The sequence below is a fragment of the Cynocephalus volans genome, chromosome 1 (genome assembly GCF_027409185.1).
Source record: "Cynocephalus volans isolate mCynVol1 chromosome 1, mCynVol1.pri, whole genome shotgun sequence".
NCBI classification, from domain to species: Eukaryota; Metazoa; Chordata; class Mammalia; order Dermoptera; family Cynocephalidae; genus Cynocephalus; species Cynocephalus volans.
This window is the reverse complement of record NC_084460.1, coordinates 267390912-267415787: the sequence shown is the minus strand read 5'-3', so window position 1 is coordinate 267415787 and position 24876 is coordinate 267390912. Positions and strand designations below refer to the sequence as shown.

General features: G+C 42.4%; 1 protein-coding gene across 1 annotated transcript in view; it reads right to left on the bottom strand.

The window, feature by feature from the left end:
• Nucleotides 1–24876, bottom strand: part of KIAA2012 (KIAA2012 ortholog) — a 101894-nt gene that overhangs the window by 26690 nt on the left and 50328 nt on the right. The window contains 2 exon segments of the mRNA XM_063112427.1: nucleotides 7100–7237; nucleotides 20387–20463. Coding sequence (XP_062968497.1) covers nucleotides 7100–7237; nucleotides 20387–20463 — 215 coding nt within the window.

Genomic DNA, 24876 nt, shown 5'->3' with positions numbered 1-24876 from the left:
GGTTAAGGACTTTGGTCTTTATCTTGAGAACAAATGGGAGGCATTGAGGATTTAAAGCAAATGAGCCAAAGGGTCAGACTGGCCTTTTGTGGAGTTCCCAGGATTACCACGGATTTGGTTTCTTATCATTTTTGATGCCTTCTTCCTCTTTCCCTGAGTCACACAAGCTGCTTGCAATCACACCACACAGAAATCTCTATAACAGTGGTTCTCAAACCCTGGCTGAGTGTTAGAATTATTTGAGGAGTTTAAAAAAATATGGCTCCCAGGACCTGAGCCTAAACAATAAAATCGGACTCTCTGGAGCTGGGGCATTTTTAAGGCTTCTTGGGAGATTCCAATACGCAGCCAGGATTGAAAATCACTGATCCTCCCTGCAAGAGCAGCTCTTTAGTATCAAAGTAACATGGCAGGTAGAGTTGGTGACCCAAGGAAAGCCCTGTGTGTCCGATGAGAACAGGCCTGTGGCTTTGTCACCTGGATCCCTGCCCAATTCCCAGTTCATTTCAGCGACGGAGCTGGAATCTGATGTGGAGGGCCGTGCAAGTCTCTCCTGGTTTACTCTCACCCTTTAGTGACAATCAATTTTCCACTTTGTTATCAAATACTCAACCTTCTTTGGGAAGAGACTATTAATTATCTGCTAATTTGGCACTCTCTCTAACTCCTTCTGAGTTTTCTCACTTGGTGGCTTTTCATCCTGTGTGTTTCTCACTTGTTAGCTTAGTGTTTGTAGCTGATGAGACTTGCTGACATAAAAAAGCTAAAGCAGGTAAATAATTTTCCTTCTTTTGGGTTTCTCATTTTGGAGACAAAGCAGATTTGGCCTCGTAGAGTAAAACAAATCATTCCTGAATAAGTTGAAAGGTTTTAAAAAAATACTGCAGGAAAAACCTACCTCAGTCATAATAAATTGCTAAGTCAAGAAAGACAAGAAAAGAGATAAATTTTTTAAAATCCCTGTTTATAAAGCCTTTTAATCTATCAGGAAATTGGATTAAAATGGAGAAACAAGCTTCTTCCTTTGGAAGAATTTCAAAGCCAAGGAGGATAAAACTTCAGTCTCAACAACATGCAGCTATGAATCGTCAGGGGCAAGGGACATTCTTATTTCGCAGATGGGGAGATGGGAACAAATAGAGTCAGAGATTTAGAAAGAAACTTTAGGTGAGTCCTTGTTAGAAAAACAAATAGTCTTAATGTGAAATTCTGACCATCAATTGCATGTTGCTTAGAAAAGTGTCAAAAAGGTTATCATTTTTTAGATATATGAATACACATGTGAAATAATTTATACATAAGGTCATTCATTCATTTTGAAAAATTGGAAGCAACCTAAATATCCCATCAATTGGGGATGAATCAAATGAATTACGGTAATTTATACAATGTAATACTATGCAGCCATTAAAAACAACAAGGTATCTATGAATCAACATAAAAAGAACTCTAAGACACATTAAGTAAAAAAAAAAAGACTCTGAGTCCATAATATACTAAAATTTACGTGAAACATCTATCTGTGTATTTATCTATCTATGTTTGTTTATCTATGCATTATACATCTTAGGAAGGGCACACAGGAAACTAGCAACGGAGGTTGTCTGAGGGAAGGGAATTGAGCACCTGGGAGACAAACTATTTTATATTTAAAATTTTAAAAAACATTCTAAATATATTTCAGATTCAAAATTTGAATTAAAAATCTAAATAAAATGCTCTCTGTCACTTTTTGTTTTCTTTTTGGCAGCTGGCTGGTATGGGGATCCAAACCCTTGACCTTGGTATTATCAACACCACTCTAACCAACTGTGCTAACCGGCCCGCCCAGTCACTTTTAGTTGAGTTACAAATGCAGTGACTAAACTGAGGGATTGAAACACTTGGTGAGCAAGCAAAACAAACCGACGGACTGAAAATTCATCTCCCAACTCTGTTATTCTGGCCAAGTCATTTGCTTTTCCTCTGTTCATTCAGCTAATGAACATTTATCGAACGTCTGCTATGTGCCGGTACCATGGTGGGCACTGGGGCACAAAGGTGAAAGATCTATTTGTAGGAAGCTCACTCACTGCCTTGTGAGGAAATGGCAGGTCAGTTTGCAAGGCGGTGTAGTAAGTGTTACGGCAGACTATGACAGGTTTCTGCAGGACCTCATGGGAGGTGAAGATAAATTAGGCTGAGAAGGTTTGTTTACTAGTGGACATAGTGCTAAGTCTTGCAGGGAAGGGAAGGTAGGACAGTTCCAGGCAGAGGAATCAGCATGTGCTGGTTAGGAGGTATTTGGGGTGGCTGCCATGTGTAGACAGTGTTAATTAGACATGGGCCAGATCTTGCATGTTGCGGTCTGGAGTTTTAAAAAAATTGTATTTGTTATATTTTTCTATTTGTAAAAGAAATACATCTTTGATGATGGGAATTTAATCAGAAGGCCAATGGGGACATGTAATGAATTTCAAACAAACCAGTGATGTGACTGGGCTGTATTTAGAAAGAGCACTGGCAGCAGTGTGGTATTTTATAGGACTGGGGAGGGGAGGAGTAACAAACACTTTGTAAACACAAACTGCAACACTGAAACCCGCAATGAGAGACAGTTTCCTCAGTGGCTGGGATGCAGGTCCTGGGGTCAGACTGCATGCACTGAAGTCCTAACTCCTACACTAAATATCTTACAGACCATGGGAGTCACTGAACCCCTGAGCCTCAGTTTCTTAAACTGTTAACTGACAGGCACTGGACAAGTGATCTTAAGTTCTCATCTGTCCTTGGAAAACCTGCCAGCCATCCTGTTCTCCACCCTTATGCACAACACCCCATCTGAGCATGGTACTTCCAGGTCCCTGGCAGGCTTTCTCCGAGAACTGCTGGGAAGACAGAGGAGCATGGGACACAGGAGTCGGAAGTGGGGGGTCCCAGTCGGCCTCGAGCTAGCTGCATGACTTGTCCTTGAACCTCAGCTTCTCTATCTGTGAAATGGGAGCAATAATCCATACTGGACAGAGTTCTTAAAAGCTTAACCAGGAAAATACATTTGGAAATTCTGTGTAACATCCCATGTGATACACAAATATAAATTACTCATTTCAATGCTTTCTTCATAATGGAAGAACGTCAGCATCTCATCCAAAAGTTTCAGCTTCAAGGTAGAACAACTTTTCTTCTGTATTAAAAAGATCCCACATTTTTTCTTTAATAAACTGGCTTAGGAAAATCATAAGGTACCTTGTATTATTAAGATTAAAATATGTTATCAAGTCTCTCCTCCAAAGCCAGAACAAATAATTAAATTCTTCCCACGAACAGAACAGACAGACCTCATCAATATCAAGCATTGTGGGTTTTGTGGCTTTGAATCCTAGCTCCCTCTGCTGCCAGCCATGTCATTGGTGTTTCAGAGCCTCAGTTTCCCCATCTGCACATTTACCAGGAAGGGAGGTGGGAAGATTAAGGTTTAATATGTGAGGAACCTGGCCCTTAGCAGGGATCAATGAGTGTTTGTTCCTTTCTCCCTTATGAACTGAGTCTTTTATAAATGTGAACACTCTTGAAAACTGTCATTTCATGTAATTCTCACTTTACTGTTGAGAGGCAGGTATGAAGTTCCCACTACTATTACCTCAACATATTAAAGAGAAAACAGAGTCCCTGAAGTATTACAAGGTCACTCAGAGTCAGAGAAGACCCAGGGCTTCCCAACTACTGGTTTGACAATTTAATATTGATAATATTCCACTTAATCCTGGACTTCTTTCTTTTGGAAATGTAACAGACTTGGTGTCCTCAATGTTTTTCCTGGCAATATTATTCGAGAGTCCTGGAATCATTGAATCTTGAAACCAGCTTGTGATCCCTCTACAACTTTCCTGCTAAGTGGTCAGCAAAGGACGTTTAAATGGCTCTAGGGACCAGAACTTATCTCTTGAGGTGGCCTGCTCAATTTTTGGACAACATTTTAGGCCACGCATTATTTCCCTGTTGCTTCCATTCATTGAAATCCATGCCGTTCCTCCCCCATGTGACCACAGAATTCAGTGGCAGTGGCAGTCACTTTGCTTGGTGGATGTGCCCACACCAGGAGGGGGCTGCTCTAACTCCAGGCACAGCTGGCCAAGTTCAGGCAGTTTCCTCCGCCTTGCATGTCTGTGCAATGGCTATGACGTAGAAGCTTATTTCTCACTTCCCATCTTCTGGGTATAACAGATACACCCCTGGATATCAATGTGAAGTGTAAGTATATTCAATTCTCTTTCTAGCATTAATAGGCATTATTGCTATTTTACCCCCACTATCATGAGTTAACCTTGATAATTAACTAAAGTTCCTGAAAAAAACTCTATTCCGATTCATTCATCAATTACCATTTCTTTTTGAAAAACAGAATAGATTTTTTTAAAAAACATGGTTCAATTATTAAGTGAACCCAGATGTACTCTGGATCAATCACGTTTCCCCACATCTATGCCTGTTTTAAACAGATTATCATGTAAAATGGGCTGTTAGTCCAGCACCGTTAGTGCTGTCTTCAGCGTTGTAAAGAGATTCTTAAATTTGAGTAAGATTCTAATGCATCTTTCCCATAGCAGCCTGAGCCTGCCTTCACCACAACACTGTGCTGTCATTATCTTGGAAGGTCAAGGATGGAGATGATTCATCTCTTTGTTCTCAGTGCCCAGCACAGTGTCTGACACACAGAGGATGCTCAATAAACTGTATGTTGGCTGAAGGGAATCGAACCATCACTGGGAGAGAAAGCTTTATATTGGCTCCACAGAACTCAGGTGGGAGTGAAGGGAAGGGCAAAGTAGTGTCAGAAAATATTGCAGCTGCTTGAATGCATGCTCAAGGATGGATTTTTCTAGAAGGAGGAGTGCTGGATGCTTGGCTAACACGATAGGCACTGCTTTTGAGTGGATAGGGCTCAGTGGGGGTCTGCAGTGAAGTTTTGTAGCAGACCGTTGAGAGCATGGGCTCTGGAGCTAGAGATAAAGACAGACAGGGAGCTCCACCCCCACACTGGGCACCATTTGATTGGACCAGTGAGCTCCCACCAGCTAAGGTTCCAAACAACAGAGACTACCAGGGCTCAAACAATGACCAAATGACAGAAATCCAGCTGGGAGGACTTAAACCCCTGGGAATGTACCTGTCAGTACTCTTGAGCCACTCTCTCTTGCTTGAGTCCACTCCATCCGCTCCGGAGTGTTTTCTCTCTTTGTTAACTCGCTTTGCTAAATAAAACTGTCCTTTGCTTTTCACCTCTGGCGTGTCTCGTCCAGTTCTTTGTTCGAGACGCCAAGAACCTGAATTTAGCCAGCGGAACTCCTTGATTTCCCTTAACAGTACTGTGCCAAAATTGTGCAACATAAAGTGTAATAAAGAAACACTGTGGATAGTAAATATCCAAAAAATTATTGTAAAATTCCCCACTTTAAATACCGCAGTTTTTAGATGCCCAATAAATATATGCTTATCTCATTTCCATAGCAATCATCACTTTTTAAACATACTATACACTCTGCTTATTTGTTATGTTTATTGTCTGTCACCTGCACTAGCCTGGAGCACAGCAGAGATCTTGGTTTGTCTTGTTTACTGATGTATCCTAGATGCCCAGAAAGTGCCAGACACGTAGCAGGTGCTCAAATATTGGTTAAATGAATAAATAGTAATAATGAAAATGATATCTCATCCCAAGAAATACCAACCATAATTCCTCAAGCCCTAAGGGAAGAACTAAACTGTTGCTAAGAATAAAAGGAATAGTTTCACTAATATAAATAATGAAGCATGGCACTATTTTTTTGAATGCCTGTAGTAAATATCTTTTGTTTTGCTGCCCAGAATCATTCTCCCTTCTTGTACTTTTAAGCACCCCATTTTTTGTCAGTCCCTGTGGCTCCAGGCTGGGCCAATGGCATTTCATTTGGACATGGGCATGTGACACGAGTTGGTTCACATTCAGTTCTGGAATGACCCAGGAAAGATAAGCTGATGGCCAGCCTGCCACCACTGGGGAAGAGGCTATCTAAGAGGAAGCCCAAGAAAGCAGAACCCAGCAAGGGAGAGAGGCAGATTTTGGGCAAATGCATGACTCTTAATCAAAGCTCCCCCTTGCAGAACTGGGATTCCAGCAGCCCAGAGGTGTAACCTGAGGACTCTGGATTAGCTGAGGTTGGGAGGGTGGCCCTCATGACTTTCAAAGTCCCTGCCAGTCTATAGAACTATGAATTCTGCAAGCATCTGGTCTCTTCTCCCTTGTTTCTGCCTTTCTGAGTCACTTTTTTATCAAGGGCCTGGGATGCTGTCCTCCAGGGTAGTATGAAGGATCTGAGATCCTTCCATGCCAAGCCTGGCTCTATTCCCTATCAGTTTCTTTGACTCCATGGGCATTTACTTCCAGTTCAGTAAGCTCTGAGGAGGACACAGCATGGGTGGGAAAGGGCCCTAAACCAGAGGACTGAGGGATGATAAGGGTGGGTTGATCCATGGAGCATTTGGTGATCCCTTCCATGTGCCAGGCGCTGTGTTGGATGCTGAGGCCAGAGGGAGCACTGCAAAGATGGACAGACGGCATCACCACCACAGGCACTCTCTGTACCCTTAACTACTCACTAGAAAGCTGAGCCTGGAGATCAATGAACTCTCAGAGAGCAGAAAACAAGGCCAGACATCCAAAAGAGAATTTGTGTTGACTTCTAAATAGTTAACTCAAGAATTAGTCTTCTCCACACAAGGAATATAAACTACCAAGTTATAGTGGTAAAACGGTGACAATTATTTTAGTTACTGTCAAGATAAGATGAACTATATTTGCCTGTTTTATGAGGTGGTTCAAAGTTATCCTTTCTCCTCTCTGTTCCCTGTCCCCCACCACCCAAACCAGACACCCAACTGATTTGTCCCCGATGGCTGGCTGTGATTACTGTCCTAATTTGTTCATTCTTCATCTGCTACAAACTGCCTATTTTCTGTCCCTCTCATAAAGCAGGAGCTCTGAGGGACTTCTGAAGCTGTTTTTGTACCATGCAGAAGTGTATTAACTGGAATTCCTGTGTATGTGTCTATAAAACCCCTTGTCTTCTCAGTGTGAGATCACCTTCAGGAACGGCATCATGTCGATGTGCAGCTTGCGTGTGTAAAATTCTTTTCTGTTTGAACATATCGGCTCTTTATTTATACAACTTTGAGGCTCTCCTGTCTTCTGAGCTGCTGCCTCCAAGGACTGCTGGGCTCCCTGTGAAGAGAAGCAGAAAGCCCAACTTTCATAGGAATGATATACAGTGAGACAACAGCTAGTCCAAATCCCCAAATATTTATAGGAAGCAATTTTTCATCATTGAGACACTAATAGTAACACCTATTTTTTACCATTGAAGATGCAGGGGACCCATATATATAGGAAATAACCCGAGACTGGTTATTAATTAATACCTGGGGAAGTGGAAAAAGGTGCCTTCCTAGATCCCAGGTTGTAGTTATTTAATTTAATCCCCACAACAGTCCTGAGGCAGGTATTGTTACTCCCATTTCACAGATGAGGAAACCGAGAGGCCCCAGGAGGTTAAGCAACCTGCCCAAAGCCATTGAGCTGGCTTGTGGCAGAACTCCTGCCCAAGACTCCTTTTTTAATGGGATCTTTTTGATTCTTTTATAGATCCCATGAATGATTATCAAATCTGCCTTGTAGCAAATAAAGTTATAGCAAGCTTCCAGTTTATTTCCAAGCTGAAGATGTCTTTGATGTGTTAGGAAGAGTGAGGTGAACAAATGCAGAAAAGAGGGAAGAATGGGCTGGGAGAGGAGTCTGGGAGGCCCCGGGGGCTCTCAAATCTCTTGGGCCTGCCCTCTCTGTCACCCCAACATGCCAACAGTGTCACATTTCAGAGCAGTACAGAGTTGGACCTAAAGTTGCCCGCCAGCCCATGCCCACACTGCAACCTGGGCGATCTTTCCAAGATGCAAACTGACCACATCACTCCTCTGCTTAAAACCTTCAAAGGCCCTTGCTCTCAGGATGAAGGGCAACTGGCTTAAAAGGCTTACAAGGCCCTTCCTGCCTGGTCCTGGACTTCTCTCCTGCCTCATTCAGTCATTCAACAAATATTTACTGGGTGCCATTTCTATGTCAGGCAGAACAGACACGGCAGTGCACGACACAGACGGGTCTCCATCCTCATGAAGACAGCACATCCATTCGACTGAGGGGAAGACAGTAAACAAGGAAGCGGAGCATAAGTTGGGTCTGAAGGTGATTCACGATATGGAGAAAAGGAAAGCAGAGAGGGGGTGGAGGAGTTTCCAGGGAAGTGGAGGCTGCGATTTTAAGTAAGGGAGTCGAGGAAGGCCCCATAAAAAAGTGATGTTTGAGCAGAGCTCTGAAGAAGGTGGGAGGGTTCTGGGGGCTCTCTGCCTGAAGTGTTTGCCTCACCATGGCAACAGCGAGGGCAAAGGGCCACCATCGACACCGGCCTTTCAGTTCCTGGAGCAAGGCCTTCACACACGCCCTCCCTCTCCTGGGAGCACTCTCTCCCTTTCTGTCTCCACCTATCCTTCAGGCCAGGCTGTCTGTGCCATGGGACCTCCCAGAGCACTGAGCACTTCCACCATTGCCCACAATGACTGCTGAGGCTTGTGTAGCCATCTCTCCTCCCCTCTAGACTGTAAGGTCCATGAGGGCAACCATGGCTGTCCTGTTCCCATTGTCACAGTAGTGCCTGGCTCAGGGTCTGGAAACCAATACACACTTGATACATATTTGCTGAGCAAAAGAGTAATGAACATATGAGTGAATGTTCCAGAGGCAAGCTACACGTTACGGCCCACCTCAGTTCAAACAAGGAGGGGACAGCGAAGACACCTTTATAAGAAGAATGTGTGGACCTCCAGAGGCCTGTCCTCTGCATAGCACTGGGTTCTCATTCCCGAGGAGAAAGGTGATTTGTTATTTTGGGGGGGGGGGCAATTTGTTGGAGTCACATACATTAGTGTGCTGTGAGATCACCCTGGGCGTGGATCTGATCATTTCCAAGTTTTCTAGGAGACTAACTCTTGGATGTCCATCTCTCTGGGCAGTCATAAACTCCCCCTCTCATAATGTTTATATTACTTTTACACATTAATGATGAATTAACAGTAAACAGCCATCATTCCAGTGAACTCCCACATCTTTTTCTTTGTTTCAAAATGTGGCTAGAGATAAATATTTTTCTGGACAAATCCAAATCCAATTTTTGTCATCTCAGCCACATATCTGATTAGCTCCTTGGGGTGAGACAGTTCCTTCACATTTCTGGATCAAATGAAAGCATTTGGTCCAAGCTAGAATGAGACAAAGCATTGCAAGCTTGCTAGCCTCCACAATCACACATGAGTCACTGGAGGGAATAATAGAAATCAGACAACACTGATTATGGGGAAATTTCTCCATTATCTCCAAGAGAAGATTTTGTGTTAGGCTGGAGGACAAAAGGCATAGCCAAGACCAGTTCCAATGGCTGGAATTATTTTAACTCCTTATGTGGGGCTCAGATTGAAGAGTGGAGAGTAGAGAGAGGTTTTGAGAAAAGTGCCTTCAAGCCACTTGACCTTTTGATAAAACGATTCTCTTGACTGGTTCATCTCTCTAATGTTTAGGGGCCATCAATTCTAGCTTGAGGGAATGTTTCCAGCAAAGGCTTTATAGCCACTGGAATGTACAGTACTGTTTTTGCTTATTATGTTCAAGTGTTCTAACAAATGAATGATAGTGAAAAGGGGGTTGGGAGATGGGAGGAAAGAAAAGATTAAACATATAAAGAGGGTTCTGGGAGGTAGTGATAAGAGAAGAAAAAGAAAGTTAAAACCAGGAGAGAAAGTCAAGTGCTCGGGTGGTATTTCATTTATTCATTAAACTGATATTTATTGAGTGCCTACTTCGTGTCAGACAAACAAGCACATAAATAGCAGGATGGTTTTTAGATAGTGACTAATCCATGAAGACAATGCAGTGCTGAGAGGGTGGCGGGTGATGGGGGAGGGGCTGGTGACTTGCCTTTGGGTGGTCAGGGAAGGTCTCTCTGAGGAGGTGATAGGTGAGCAGGGAGCTGGATGACAAGAAGGAGCCAGTCATGGGTGGACCTATCTTTAGCAGACAGTGTAGCCTGCATCTCTGTGGTCTGATTATTTGGAGGTAAACCCAGATGAGGGTTTTCGGAAAAAGAAAGAATTCTCGGTTTCTAGGCCTGTTCCACCCCAGCCTCCTGGGCTCCATCTCTGACCTTGGAAGGCACCCATCTGTTTTCTGAGAGGTAGAGCAATCAAGACTGACTTGACTTGCAGCTCTTGGGTAAGTTAAGAGCAAAGACAGCAGAATAAATAGTAGTCAGGAGTCAAGGTCTCTAAAGGTACAGGAGGGAGAAGAAAACCCAAGGTTTAATGGGAGGGAAGGAAAATGAGGGAACTGGAAAAAAGCAGACGTGCCTGGAGTTTGTTTCTTTTATATGCATGCTTTAGTGGGAATGATTAAAAACTAATGGAAGGCTGAGAAATGATTAACAGAAAATCAAAACCCATCCCTTCACCTACATTGTACTGTGAATACTTTAATATTTTTATATTCTGCTAAAAACACCTGGGAGCTTTTCTCTTTAGTAAATAAAACAATAAAGGTTAATGAGTTAATTTGGTAAAGCTGATTTGAATTGCACAGAAGGCATTGCATAAGTACTTGGCGTTTAAAAAGTTATCTGACATTTAAAAAATGACTGTTAATGAATTCAAGAGCTAATCTTATACTCTGACAGAGTGAGCCATGGAAAATCCAGGATTATTACCTTGCTGTAAACATAATGTAATGTAGTTGAGTTACCAAAAAAAAAGAGAGCCCTTGATGGTATCCATATATCCATATGCACATACACACATATAATGTAGCAAAATTTGAAGAGGACATTCATTAAAATTAAATAAATATCTTATTATTTTCTTTCTTACTCTTGGATAATATCTGAGCTACAGACCCAGGGAGAAATGCTTCTCCCTAATAATTTTTCCTCTTCCTTTCAACTTGTGTATTTTGAAGGTTACTACCATGGGTTTGCCTCTAAAAACAGACCTTGGGATGTTTAACCTTAGACAGGAGATGCGATCTTAAACCCAAGTGGCTATATCTCCACCCATGGGTCCCACAGAGCCACCAAAGATAAGGATCTTTCCTGTAGGCGTCCCTCAGGCCCTCCTCTTACTCTCCCACTCCTTTCTAATTGGGGTTCCCCATCTTTGTAGCTGTGGCTTACTGGCTCCAAGAAGAGCTATTGTCCCTCATTAACGAGGCTGCAACACTCTGGCTGTCTAACTGCCTCCCACGCAGCTCACAACTTCATTCTGCCTGTGAGGAAGCTGCCAAGAGTCTCTGGGAACCTGTGGGCAAGTTGAGCTGGAGGAAGAAAACAAAAGGAAGGAGGGCTTTTGTAGCCAAGATCTGAGATGTGCTGGGCAACACACCCTACCATTATCTAAGTCAACGGAGAGGGGTGGGGGAGTCCTTTGCTGAAACCCTTATGTGGTCTATCAAGTTGTCACAGCAAGCCTTTGTGCACACAGAGGGTGTTTGTCTCCTCCTGTGAGCAAACAAAAGGAAAAGAGTCAGTCTCTCCTTCTGACCACCAGGCTCCCCTCCTTGGCTGTCTGTCCCTCCACTTTCTTTGGGGGCTCTGAATCTCAGTGGGGATGGAGAGATCTGAGAGGTTTAGTCACTGGGGGTTGGAGGAAAAGGAGAGCTGAGATTCTGAGCTTCCCCCTCTCCCTACCATTTGCTGGGGTTGCGGTGGGGGATCAAATACTGGAAAGGGCTATTCCTTCCAGGAGCCACAGGCTTATGGGCCTGTCAAGTTTCCCTGTGTTTGGCCTTCTTGGGCCCTGTTATTTCTTGCCCACGGCAGCCTGCAGACATAAAAGTGGGCAGTAGGAATGAGGACATAGGTGGGGCTGGGTGGGGCATGGAACTCCCCTGGGCTCCCAGTGACTGGGCTGCCTCAGGCTGTCTTGGAGGGGGCCTGCCCTGTGTCAAGGCTGACCACCCCAGCCATGCCCAAGTTCTCACTCTGAGACCTTGTCTTTGTCTAGGTTTCCCTGGCCTGGACAGGGCGTAGACCTTCAGTGCACAGAAGACCAGGTGGAACACCCAGGATGTCAACTCCACAATGCAGCCTGCCCTCACAGCCTCTTTCTGAGAAGCAGAGGGGACCCCAGACCATGGTGTGGCTGCACCCACCACAAATGTGCCAAGTGGTCCATGTGCCGGTCACCCAGGATTCATTCTGCTCATCTTGGCCAGCTCAGGTCCTGGCCCACTTTTTATGTTGTAAAGGCAATTTGGTGCTGGTGAAATAGGCTGAGTGCACAGGTTGAGGAGGGCTCCACAGGCAGGCATGATGGAGGTACAGTTTGGTTGGTAGCCAGAGAAGAGCTTTCTAGTTCCCCTCCTGTCAGGAATTTTGGTCTCCAACTTTTTTAGGCCTCAGTTCTATATAAAGAGATTTTACATCCTCCTAAGTGTTAGCAAATTCGCCCAAAAGCTAGCAAACATTAGACTAGGAAGAGAAACACTGCAATCTCCTGTCTTAGTTTTTGTGAGGGGCTCATTTAGTGACTTTCATCGAGTCATTAATTTTTTTGTGCCTCAGTTTTCCTACCTAGAAAATGGGGCTAACCTTCTTGTTCTCAAGGAGTTTATTTATTTCATTTTATTTTTTGCGGCTGGCCTATACAGGGATTGAACCCTGAACCTTGGTGTTATCAGTACTGTGCTGATAACTGAGCCAGCCCTCAAGGAGATTTTGAGCAATGAAACACAGATCACTTTAATTCCAGGGCTTATATTATCTGGAAGTAAATCTTATCCATGAATTCTAATTGATATTGTCCTCAACTTAATTAAGTGCTTTGTTGACACAACAGAATCATTGTTTATCTGGCTTAGCAGGAGCTGGAGGAGAAACATTTTGAGCCAAAATAGTGATCTCTTCTGCCCCAAGGGAGGTAGAAACCAGCTTTTTCTGTGAGGGGGTGTCTAGCTGTATTCAGGCTGGAACTTTGCCTGTGTTTGAGAGATGACACATCCTATTTTAGAGGGGAAGATTGGAGGTGCTGGGGTGAGGGGTGGGAAATCTGAACAACTCCCTAGCTCCTTCTAATCCCAAACTTTAATATCAAACTCGCTTGTTTTGTTGGGCCTGGTGTGACTTCTCTAATCTGACAACTGGCGGGGAATCTCTACTTGCAAACTGATTCCACTGTAAAAAGATCATTTTATATCTGTCGATTTTCACCAGAAAAAAAAAAAAAATGTTACACATGGCGCTTTGCTTTCCAGACTGGCCCGTAAAAGCTTATCTAAGCCATAATTTAGCAGAACTATGGAGCTGAACTCGCTCTGGTAATGACTGGACAGCTGAGGACTAGAACAGAAAGAAAAATGTCCTTTCCTTTTCTTTCCTGGTCCCCAAATTGCCTGCCTCCCCTCCTTCCCTAGGCCTTCAGCTGTGTTCCCTTAGGTATAGGAGGGAAACAACAAACAAACAAAATTCACAATGAGATATGAGAAACACAAAGAAATCTCTAATAGGTAGAATTTTAAGCAGTGAAACAAAGTAAAAACTCCGGATGGCACGGAGGATATTTGAGAGAGGTGGTGGTGGTGTTGGCGGTGTTTGGGTTGGGGACTGGGTGTGGGGAGGAGAGAACAATTGGTGGATTGGCTCATTGTCCTCCTTTAAATGATTCTTGATTTTTGAGCTTCTCCTTTTCCATGTCCGAACCGTAGATTGTATACAAGCTCCAAGTTCTGTTTTATAATGGCTTTCAAGGTAAATGACATGGGAATGAAATGATAATTATTATTATTGTTTATTGGGGGCTGTCTTGTGCCAAGCACTGTGCTAATTATCCCTTTCCATTTGTATTTCATCTAATCCTTGTCATGACTCCATGAGGGAAATATTATCATCCTTTATAGATGAGGAAATTGAGCCTCAGAGAGGTTAAATAACCTGCCTAAAACCACACAGCTAGTAAGGAAGAAGTTGGGATCTAAACGCAGCTTTACGGAATGCCCAAACCACAAGGCCTCTTTGCAAGTGCAGGTCATGTGAGAATAGGGCCCTGTTGGTCCTGACGTCTATTTCCTCTTGTGTAAAATGGGGATAATAACTGTTCCCACCTCACAGGGATGTTGTAAAGACTAAGGAAGGTAATGCTGAACCCTGCACATAGTAAACCTTAAAAAACATTGGCTATTATTACCATTTAAACCTCTCCTGATTTGAGCATAACATATTGCACACGGGTATTGATATTCAACACTGTACTTCATAGATATGTGCAATCAATTACGTTCCAATAAAAAAAAAAGACCCTCTCAAGATAATGGGAAGATAATCGTTGAAGTTTGTAATAGGTACCTAGAAGTTCATTATACTATACTCTCTATTTTTATGTATGTTTGAAATTTTCCATAACAAAAAGAAAAAAGAAAAAGGAGTTAACTAGGCAGGTATCATGTGTCACTAGCAGCCAACAGATCAATAAACACAGACTTATTGGAATAAATGATAGTTGCAGTGAAAATTCAACAAATAAAAGCCTTGAATTTGTAATTAGAAACAAAACCCCTCTCAGGAAATTATCCTTAAATCGTCTAGGGAGTTTTAAGGTGGACAAAGTAATCCTGTGGGCAAGGTTGAACCAGAAGATGAAGTTTGCTTAGATCTTCAAAAGGCCTTTGAATCAAGTTCCACAACTAAAGCTATTTACAAACCCGGAGGGGGCAGGGTAGGGGTGGAGGAGGAGAGAGTGAGCACGAGCAGACAACTAGGGAAATGTTGAGTCCCGCAAAAGACTGACTTCAGAAGTGAAAAACAAAGGAAGGGGAATAAAGGGATTGTAAAGAGCGCACTTCTCTTGCTGGGGAAACGCAGAAAGCTAATTCTAGGCATCAGTGCTAGGACCAATCTCACTTATCCGCTTCACAGAGATCTCCAAGAAGGATGCCTAATGACATCTCCAAGTCTGCACATGACCCAAAGCTTTTCCAGAGAGTGAAATACAAATCATGGCAAGGGATGGGAGAAAGTACCTGGAAATTGTGTGAGTTGTTGGAGAAATGTCAGCTGAACTTCCGTGTCATTATCACTGAAAATAAAACAAGTGCAATCTCTGCATCCTACTTAGAGGATTATGTGCTGCTTCTACCCAGGACAAAGACCTTAATGTGGATGAAAGATTTATTTGTTAATTTTTTTTTTTTTGGAGCGTGGCTACCATGTGCTAGGAACTGTGCTAGACATAATGAATATAAAGGTGAATGAGGCAGAATAAGAAAAAAAAAAAAGTCTGTCTTTAAGGCTTAGTATCCCGTTCTTCTAGATACCCAAGAAGTTAAACAGAAGGCAGGGTATGGATACTGAAACAAAAGGTTACCTTTGTGCCCTTGTACAAAACATAGTGTGTCTACAGGTGTGATGTGTTTTTTTTTTGTCCTTAAAGAGGAAGGCTGACAGGGATATGAACACCATTCATGAAACCACCAAGGAAACAGATAGGATAAACATAGGTTTATTCAACCTAAATCCCAGTGTGCTAGAATTACAGGCTACTCTTTGAGATCCAAAAGAGGTAAAGTTAGGACACATAAGATAAAATATGAATTTACATTGTTGTAAACTCATGGAATCTGAACTCAAGAAGATAGTAAAGGCTGAAATAAAAATGGCTTTGTGAAGTGGAAAAAAGGGACATCATTCCAGTTTAACAGAATTTTTAGGATACTACCAAAGTTCTAATCCCCACAAAGCAACAAAACAAAACCCAAGATAAAGCATGTGAGAAAGGATGTTTGTTCTTTCTAACTTGGAAATAGTTTAAACAAAGTGAGAAAATTGACAATGTGAAAACTGGTGAGATGCTTTCTTATTTAAAACAAAGAGATACAAGGATTCTTGGGAGATATAATTAAAGTTTGAGCTTGTACTTTGGTACTCTTTATGTCAACGTCTCTGCCCTGACAGCTCTATAAACCAGTGGGCTCAGGGCCCCTCTTGTCCCAAGCTTACACAGATGGATCTGGAAGGACAAGAGAGTTTCAAACTTTGAGATTCAAGCTTTCAGAAAAAGAGGTGAACTCATTATCCCCCCAAGTCTATAGTTAGAGGGACAAAATGCTGAAAAGGGGTTGAGATCCTTGTAAGGAGAATTCTGATGGCTCTATTCAACAATCTGATAAAAACCTAATTAATGTTAAGTATTTTGAACGAACAACAGTTAGTTGAAAAATAATAGTACTATGGTGTTGACCCCTGTTTAGCTTGTTGTATTATATACTGTGACTCCTAGAACACTTTAAGCTGGACTTGAAAAAACCAGTTTTCTCATGATTCATCTTTTCTTATTGGAAGGATTTAGAAAAAGGCAAAAATTATGGGGAACACCCCCCCAGTTCAGGAAAACAAAACACAAACAAAGAGCTCAAACTAACCCATCCTAATTTCAAGCTAATATGAATGCACCTTTTTCATGCAGTATTTGTAAGTCTTTTCCTTATGGATATATATTTTTTTACATAGTTGCAGTCCCAGTTGACTTATCTTTTTGACTTCCACTTTTAAAATGTTAAGTCTGTGGTTCTCAACTGGGTGTAATTTTGCTCCTCAGGGGACATTCAGCAAGATCTGGAAACATTTTTGATTGTCACAACTATGGGTGTGTGGGGGGTTGTACTACTGGTATCTAGTGGGCAGTAGCCAGGGATCCTGCTTAGCATCCTACAATGAATAGGAAAGCTCCCCACAACAAAGAACATCGTTCCAAAATGTCAATGGTGTTGAGGTTGAGAAACCTTGTGTTAAACCGTTTCTATTAAATCACAGTTTCCAGTATTCCAAAATGTCAATGGTGTTGAGGTTGAGAAACCTTGTGTTAAACCGTTTCTATTAAATCACAGTTTCCAGTATGAATAACCATCCGTTTTGAATGCTTGAATTAAACCGCTCTGGGAGAAGGATATATCATAATTAACTTAATCATTTCTCTGATGTTAGGCTCTTAGGCTCTTTCCAATTTTTCTCCATTATAGATAATGCTGCAATGGACATCTTTGATCACATTTTTTCTGCCGAATTATCCCCTTAGGATAAATTCCCAGAAGTAAGAAATACTGAATCAGTGGGTATGAATACTTTTTCATATTTCGTGAGTCATTGCCATTTTGCTTTACAAATAGATTGAACCAAATCACAATCCACCATAAGTGTATAAATGTACCAGTTTTACCAAAGCCTCAGCAGTACTGGGAGTTACTATTTAAAAAAGTGAGGAGGCACATATCTCAAGAATAAAATGATACTTCCAGTTTGCTCAATATGGATTTAAATTGCTAATCAGGATGAATGTTTTTTCCATATTTGTCTTCTATTACTATTATTTTTTGATATGAATCTTTTATGTCTCCCGCTTATTTTTCTAACTGGTTCTGAATGTTTTTCTTTTAAAATTAAATGTTATCTTTCCTGAGTGTAGATAGTAATGTTAAAGTTAATGAAATTATTTTACCTTCCCCCCTCCCCCTCCGGTTTTACTTTCTTCCACCACTGCATAGATATGTTAATGGTTCCTCCTGGAATTTTCATTTACAATTTTAATACTCTTTTTAGGTTCTGGTCACCTCACCCCACCTGCCGCCACTACACAGAGGAAAAGCTTCTCTAGCGATTGATGAAAGTGACCCAGCGAGGTAAGAGCAATACTTGGTCTGTAAAGGTATCCCAGGAACTAATTTCCCTTAATCAAATGAAGGGCCTTAGGAGGAACCACAAGGCAGAAAGGAAAATAAATCTGAAGGAGAATACCAAATTCTGCGAGGAGTCTGAGGGACCTGCATTAAAAAAAGGGCACCGTACCTTTAGGACTTCAGAACTGACAGTGCTCCACATGCAGCTATGAATATGCAAAAAAATGCCTTCATAAATACTTGATTCTGTTCACAGTGGGGAGGCAGTTCATTTGAAAGAGGAAATGGGATCTTGCAGTTGAAACATGTCTGCTTGTCTCTTTTTTCTTTTTTCATTGCTCTTTTCATCTCCACGTTTCCCCTTGTAGTTTTCTTCCTCCTCTATCCCCGACTTAACCCCTCTCCCAGCTCCTAGGAAGTTGCTGCTGTCAGTTGCTCTCATTTCTGTTGCTGGACTTACCGCCCGGGCCCTGATCTGGGAAGATCAGCCGTGGAAGGGGTGCCCCGGCGCGAGTCCCCCCACCTGCCTCCTCAGCGTGCGCAGACGGCGGCCGGGAGCGGGCCGCAGCGTGTCGATGCCACCAGCAGGGGGCGCCGCACGCAGCCTCCAGGGCCGGAGACCCCAGTAACCCGGTCTCCGTCTGGCTTCCTCTCCTACCCGCCCCCTGCCACCCGACCCCGTCACAAATCGTTTTCCAAAGCTAGGTCTGTGACTTCTCCCTAAAGGGTGGTGATACCAAAATATTCCGTCTTCGGGATCCCCCCCCACCCCCTTTCAGCTAGCACTGTGATAAAAAAGTAAAAGTATTTTATGTGACTTAACTCCTAATACGGTCAGTCCCCAAGGAAGGGAGAGAGGGGGTGAGTCAGTGGGGAATTAAAGGAAAGGAAAGCACAGAAACTGCTGCTGCTGAGAAAGACCAATTTTGTGCCGATGTCCTGGCCTGCTTCACAGCAGGAAAGGCGACAGTGGGAGGAATCCACTGGATTTGCCAGTGGCCCATCAAGGTAGGTAACTGAGATCTGCTGGGCAGAAATTTGTTTCTAAATCCGTTCCAGATGCTGTATAGTAAACATGAAATTAGTCATTTACATGAGTAGGTTGAGGAAGTAGTTAAAATTGAAGTCAGTGATTAATCTAATAAGGGGCCATTAGCCTCAAGAAACAAGGGGGATGAAGGAGGCCAGGGACACACCCCCACCTCCCCAACTTCACTCCACCTTCTCTGTGTTTTGGGGGCTGGGGGGGCTCCCCAGACTTTCTTTCAAATGGCTTTTCTTTCTGGGGCGACTTCTAAAGGAATTAAAACTACTGTGACTTGAACAAACCAACTGGTTCTGGTGGGGACAAGCCGCCTCATTTCACAAAGGAGGCACATGAAGCTCTGGGAGCAGCTGACATGCCACAGCGGCACAGGGGAAACCCAGGATTAGAGTTTAAGACCCTCGGTCTGGTGCTCCTCTTTCTGACTGCAAAGTTAATAATTCAGGCTAGGATTTAATTTGACATGGCTGAGCCACTCTTTTATTGCAGGTGATATTAGGTCTCCTGAAATACAACCACTGGGCTGTGTGAATTTGGGGTGTGTTTAGAGTATGTGAAGCGTTTGCATGGTCTTTGGAGTTGTGAAAATATCAAAATATACAATATTATATGTTCCTTAGTCACAGATTCTCTCAAAAAAGAAATGCTTCTAGATACCTTATAAAGGGTATCTTCAAAGTAGGCATTTAAAAGAAATGCAAACTTAGTTCTGTGGTTCCTCAGTAGCACGGAGGGTGGCTTAGCTGCATTACATCAGTGGAGGCCTTGACGCAGGCCTGGGTTTAGTGAGAGTCCACGCCCTGCCTCAGAACCCAGCTCAGGCACACAGATGAGAATAATAGAACCCATTTCTATTATTATTTTTAATAAATGCCAGAGGAGAGGAGAAAGCCAGGCTGTGGCAGGAAGTTGGACATAAAGGAGAAATAGAGATCGTGGCCCCTAGGCTGTCACACAACAGGAAGAGACCCAAGTCCCCTGGAGCTGTGTATGCTGCTCCTGCCTCCGGTTCTCTGAGATGCCAGATTCAGCTCTAGGAATTCCCCTGAGGCGTCTCTCCAGAGAGAATTTGAAGACAGTCCCAGCCTCAAAGCTTCCAACGAAGGAACAAACTTACAAATGTTTGTGAACATATGTCCTTGAACCACTAATAGAGGTTCCTAATGCATCCAGATAAGCGTTTTCCTCTTTTCTTCACAATTACCCTTGCGTTTTTTTCCTCGATTCCTAATTTTTTTCTCCCCATTTCATTAGGAATGCAAATGAGTGCCTACTGCCTCGATGAATAACTTTTGTGTTTTCTTATTCCCTTTCTGATTTTGCAGAAGTCAGGGAAAGGCCTATTGTGCTTATTAACACACACAAAGACAGACAATAAGTCACAATTGGACTAAGATATTGCAAGTCTAAGAGTAAAGGAACCTCTGTGGTTTTATAGTCTACTTGCTTCATTTTACTGATTAGATAAATGAGGCCCAGACAGGTGAGGAGTCTCACCAAGGGTCACATAGCAAGCCAGGACAAGAACCTAAGAGTCTTGACTTGAGTATCACGCTCATTCAGAGTCGGTACTGTACCTGCTTCTCTGTTGTTTGGGTCAAAGGTGAGGTTTCATAAAGACTCATGCGAAGAGTGGTTCTGGACTCAGTGTTTGCTAGGTGAAAATCAGAGAGAAAAAGGATCAAGGTTGTCAGATCTAGGTCTCATACACATACATACCTAGTTCATATGTATGTAAGATTATAAACATGGATACACCTATGGCATTCATATTTACTCACCAAATAACACTCATAACCTCTATAGGCACAGTCTAAACACCATGATAAATATAGTGGTAAGACCTTATATTCAAATTTATATTTTTCTTGTTTTGGTTGCTTTTTAAAAGAACAAAAGTAAATTCTTTGTGCTATCAAGATTCAGATAAAGCTGAAATTAAAAAAGAAATGTTGATGGAAGAAACTTACTGATGCTGTTGAATATAAATTTTATATGAGTGCACTTAACTGAAGTAGGAAAATGCTTCTGCAACCTTCTGGCTAAAGAGATCAGAGACTTCCCTTTTTTCTCACAATATGGGGGGCAATAGGAGAGGTGGAAACTTGAAACAGACAAGGGCAAAGGCCAAAATGGGGCTGGTGGGAGGAGAAATAATGGAAATCAAGAAGCCGCCATGAAGCAGGTGCCACACGGACTCTGGCATGGCATTGGTGTGTGACCCCGTGACTCTCTCCGGTGCTGGGTGTTATCACGGTTCTCTACAGGTGTGGAAGCTGAGCTTGAAAGGTGTAGTATCTCATCCAAGGTTGTACAACTAGTGAGGTTTTGAGTACGGATTTGAGTCCAAGACTGCCTGCCTCTAAAACTCCATGGTGCAAAAGGATAGGATTTCTTTTGTTTTTCTTTTTTTCCCATAAGAAAGTAAATTTAATATTTATAAAAATGTTTATTTGAGGAACAGATTTAGCTAAGCACTGAAAAGGATTTTAATCTCTTTTTTGGGACCAGTGTCCAATGAAAAGTTCTTTCCATACTTAGTAAGTATGAGGGGTCTTCAAAAATTTCACAGAAAGATTCGTATTATCTTTTAATTCTATTTTTCCACAAACTTTTTGAAGTACCCTTGTATCTCTGGTAGCTTTGAGAGCCTATGGCCATCTGTGACTCTGCATCTTTGTCTTTTTGACCTGAAGCTTCTACTCTTTCCTTGTGGGCTGACTTTCCCTTTGCTGTTGTTTCTCAGCTGTCCTCTTCTGTTGTGTTTGAAAATGGCTTCTTCCCAGATTTAAATCGTTTCTTATTTAAATCATCTTGGGGGAAGCTGAGACCCAGAGAGTGGTTTCGTGTCATTGGCTCAAGGCCATACCTTGAGCGTCCCTGGTGGTCTAGTGGTTAGGATTCGGCGCTCTCTCAAGGCCATACCTTGAATAGTGCAAAAACAGGAACCTGAACCTGCACGTCCCCCAGGTTGGTGCTGTGCTTCCCACCACATCACGCTGCCTCCTGTACCTCCTCACTTGAGCTTGCCACATTGCGGCTGCTTGGCTATGGTCCTTCGTCTGGACAGATCCAGCCCAGCAGAATTGTGTTGTGATGAGGTTCACTTCCCTGTGGCTTGGAAGGAACCATGGGTCTCTTAGAAATGAAACTTATAAATTCTAATGCATAAGGAAAGTTCTTGCAACACCCAGAGAATGAATCAGTCAGCCAGAGTCCAAGAAATATAAACACATTTTTAGATAGGAGACTGAAAAATCGCTTAGGGCTTCTCCGTCTCTTGGGTCAAGACCTTGGTAATTTACTGTGGTCCAAGCTGTCAAGGAGGGGACACAACTCAAACTGCATTCCTGGGAGATAAAGCAATGGTGGTGGTAAAACTTTCTCTTGAAACAGTGTGGGAAGACCTACCCCTGTTATCAAGTCAGAGAAACTGACTACCCATTGAGCAACCCAGGCAACTGCATTCAGGAGCTGGTGTGTGTGTTCACAGACTGCAGACTGCATAACTTCTGGGCACGCCTGAAACTGGGAGTTCACAGTCTTCCTGTGATGAACATTTCTGCCACTAAAGACATAAATGGAAAACACATTCCTTCCCTGGCTGCCCACCATCAGGCCCAAGTAGATTTTCAAATGCTAGCATTAATCTAACCACAGGCTTTTAGTGAGGAGATAATGTTCCCGCCAGATAATCAGGCAGTTTCAGAGATGACCCTTACTAGATGGAGTCTCATCCCAAACCTCTTCTGCCTTCTTCAAGTCATGGGATCCTTCACCAAACACTCAAAACCGGAAAAGCAGGAAAGAGCATCTGATTCTAGCACAGGATACAGCCCCTTAAAATATTCTTCTATTTAAATTTGTGTTGACTACCTTTAATTCCCAAATTGTTCGTTGTTTTAAATAAAAATGAAACATAGTCATATTTATTCCCATTGTTCCAGAATGCTTATATCCCTTGGTATGAGACCCTCTGGTGGACCACAATTAGTGTCAGAATAGAGACCTAACTCCAAATAGTCACCTTATCAGGCCAGATGGGCCACTTGGCTCGTTCCTAGATGTGTGTCAGTGCTTAGGAAAGAACATCTGACCTGTGGGCTCCAAAGTGGTCAAATACTCAGTGGTTATAAGGGCAGTGGCTGTTGGAGGTGCTGGCAGGAGCCACTTTAAATCTGTTTAGGGCCTTTATCCATATAAACCAATTCGGAGGCATGAGTACCCTTTGATCATTAGTATGCTGTCATAGGACCTTCCCCATAACTTGCAGTGGTTCATCCTTGGGAAGGGGATATACCCATTGTCAAACAGATCACAGGAAGCACCTTTGCCTTCTCACTGATTTGCACATGGACTTGCTGGCCCGAGCAGAAACCAGTGGGAAAAGGCCTGAAAGTCAGCCTTGGACCTTCATTGTTTTGTGTTTCTGGTCATAAATGGAAAATGCAAATGCAAATTCTAGATTATTAAAAAAAAAAAAAAAAAAAGAACTCTTCCCAGTATAAACCTGACCATAAAAGGAAGGATAATTCTGATCCTGCTGACCTTTCCTTAGGAATATCTAAAAATACTTTATTTTATATGATGTGACTCAAGACACCTATGACGTGTAGAGTGTTTGTTTGTAGTGTTATAATAAATTTCAAGTCTGCTTGTTTAATGCAGGAGACCAAGACCCAAGATGGCCTTTTAGTATCGTCATTATCAAATCCTTGGGACAAGATTTAAGACCCTGTTCATGCTACATATTTATGCTTTAAATCTTCCTGAATGAGGAGGAGGGTGAGATGGGGGTATCAAACAATTACTCAAGACCTGAGAAAGTCTCCAGGCTCCATCCCCCTGGGAGCTCTAGCGAAGGAGCCAAGTAAATGGGTCTAGAAAATATGAGACAATCTGAATTTAAATATGGAAGTGTCTAGTAACTGAGAGGGTAATATTTTTCTTCCAATTTGGAATAATAGTCTTTTTACTTATATCTTCTTAGACCAAGGCTAGCTAAGTCTCAAGGGTCTGGCGTTAGCTTTGGGAACATCAACTTCTCTCAAAAGTTCATAAATTATTTTTTATGGAGAGGTTCAAAGGCACATGGCAGTTTACCAAGCCCTAAATGGAAGCCAAGCTAGAGGATGGAATTTAAATTTGAGTTGTGTAGCAACAAAATATCAGCTGCATGAGAAACTCTCCAATCAAAATAGATCACAGGATTAAAAAGTACACCTGTAGTGGAAGACCATGTGGAGGAAGGGAATTTAAAAAAGAGGCCAAAGATGTCCTCTCCTTCCAAAAGCCTTCTCAACCTCCAGGTTGAGTCAGTCTGTACTCTTTCATAGCTCTCAACACATTCCACCACTGTGGACTACTGAAGTCATGCAGTCTGTCTTTCAACTGTATTCTTGTGCCTAGTGTAGTATTTGTTACTAGAAGATGATCAATTAGTGTCTGCTGAATGAAGGCATGAATGGATGAGCAATGTCTTTGAGTTGTGTAAAACAGACTAATTCATTCTATTGAACACATTCTCACATTGGAGTCTACATTAATTTTCAAATGAGGAATTGTGGGGAAATAAAGGCAACAGCAAAATTTTTAGGCCACAGGTAGACGTGTACAAGAAGCAAGAGAGAGAGAGACTAGGAGGAAAAAAATCCTTAAGAAAAGCCTCGTGCTTCTTTATGGTTTTTTTGATGAGAAGATAACACAAATGTCTGAAGAGTGATGAGACAGAAAACAGTATTTATGGATTACTGGCATTTAATGAAAATTATAATTCTTTTGATCACTCTGACAGAAGAAAAATTAATATTCTAAACTTTATTATAAGTTGTGAAATATAACCGATGTACATGCATGCACACAATCTTAAAATCCATACCTACCTTCAAATGTATTGTGCTAAGTACTACTTCACAGTGAAATAGTACTTAGCACAAGGCCCTAATCTTTCATGCATTATGTGAACAGCAGAAAGTGGCTACTTGGGAGGGACACATCCTGAGAATTTCAAGAATCCTTAGATTTATGAACATCCCTATGGTATGTCATATCCTCAATAAATCTAAAG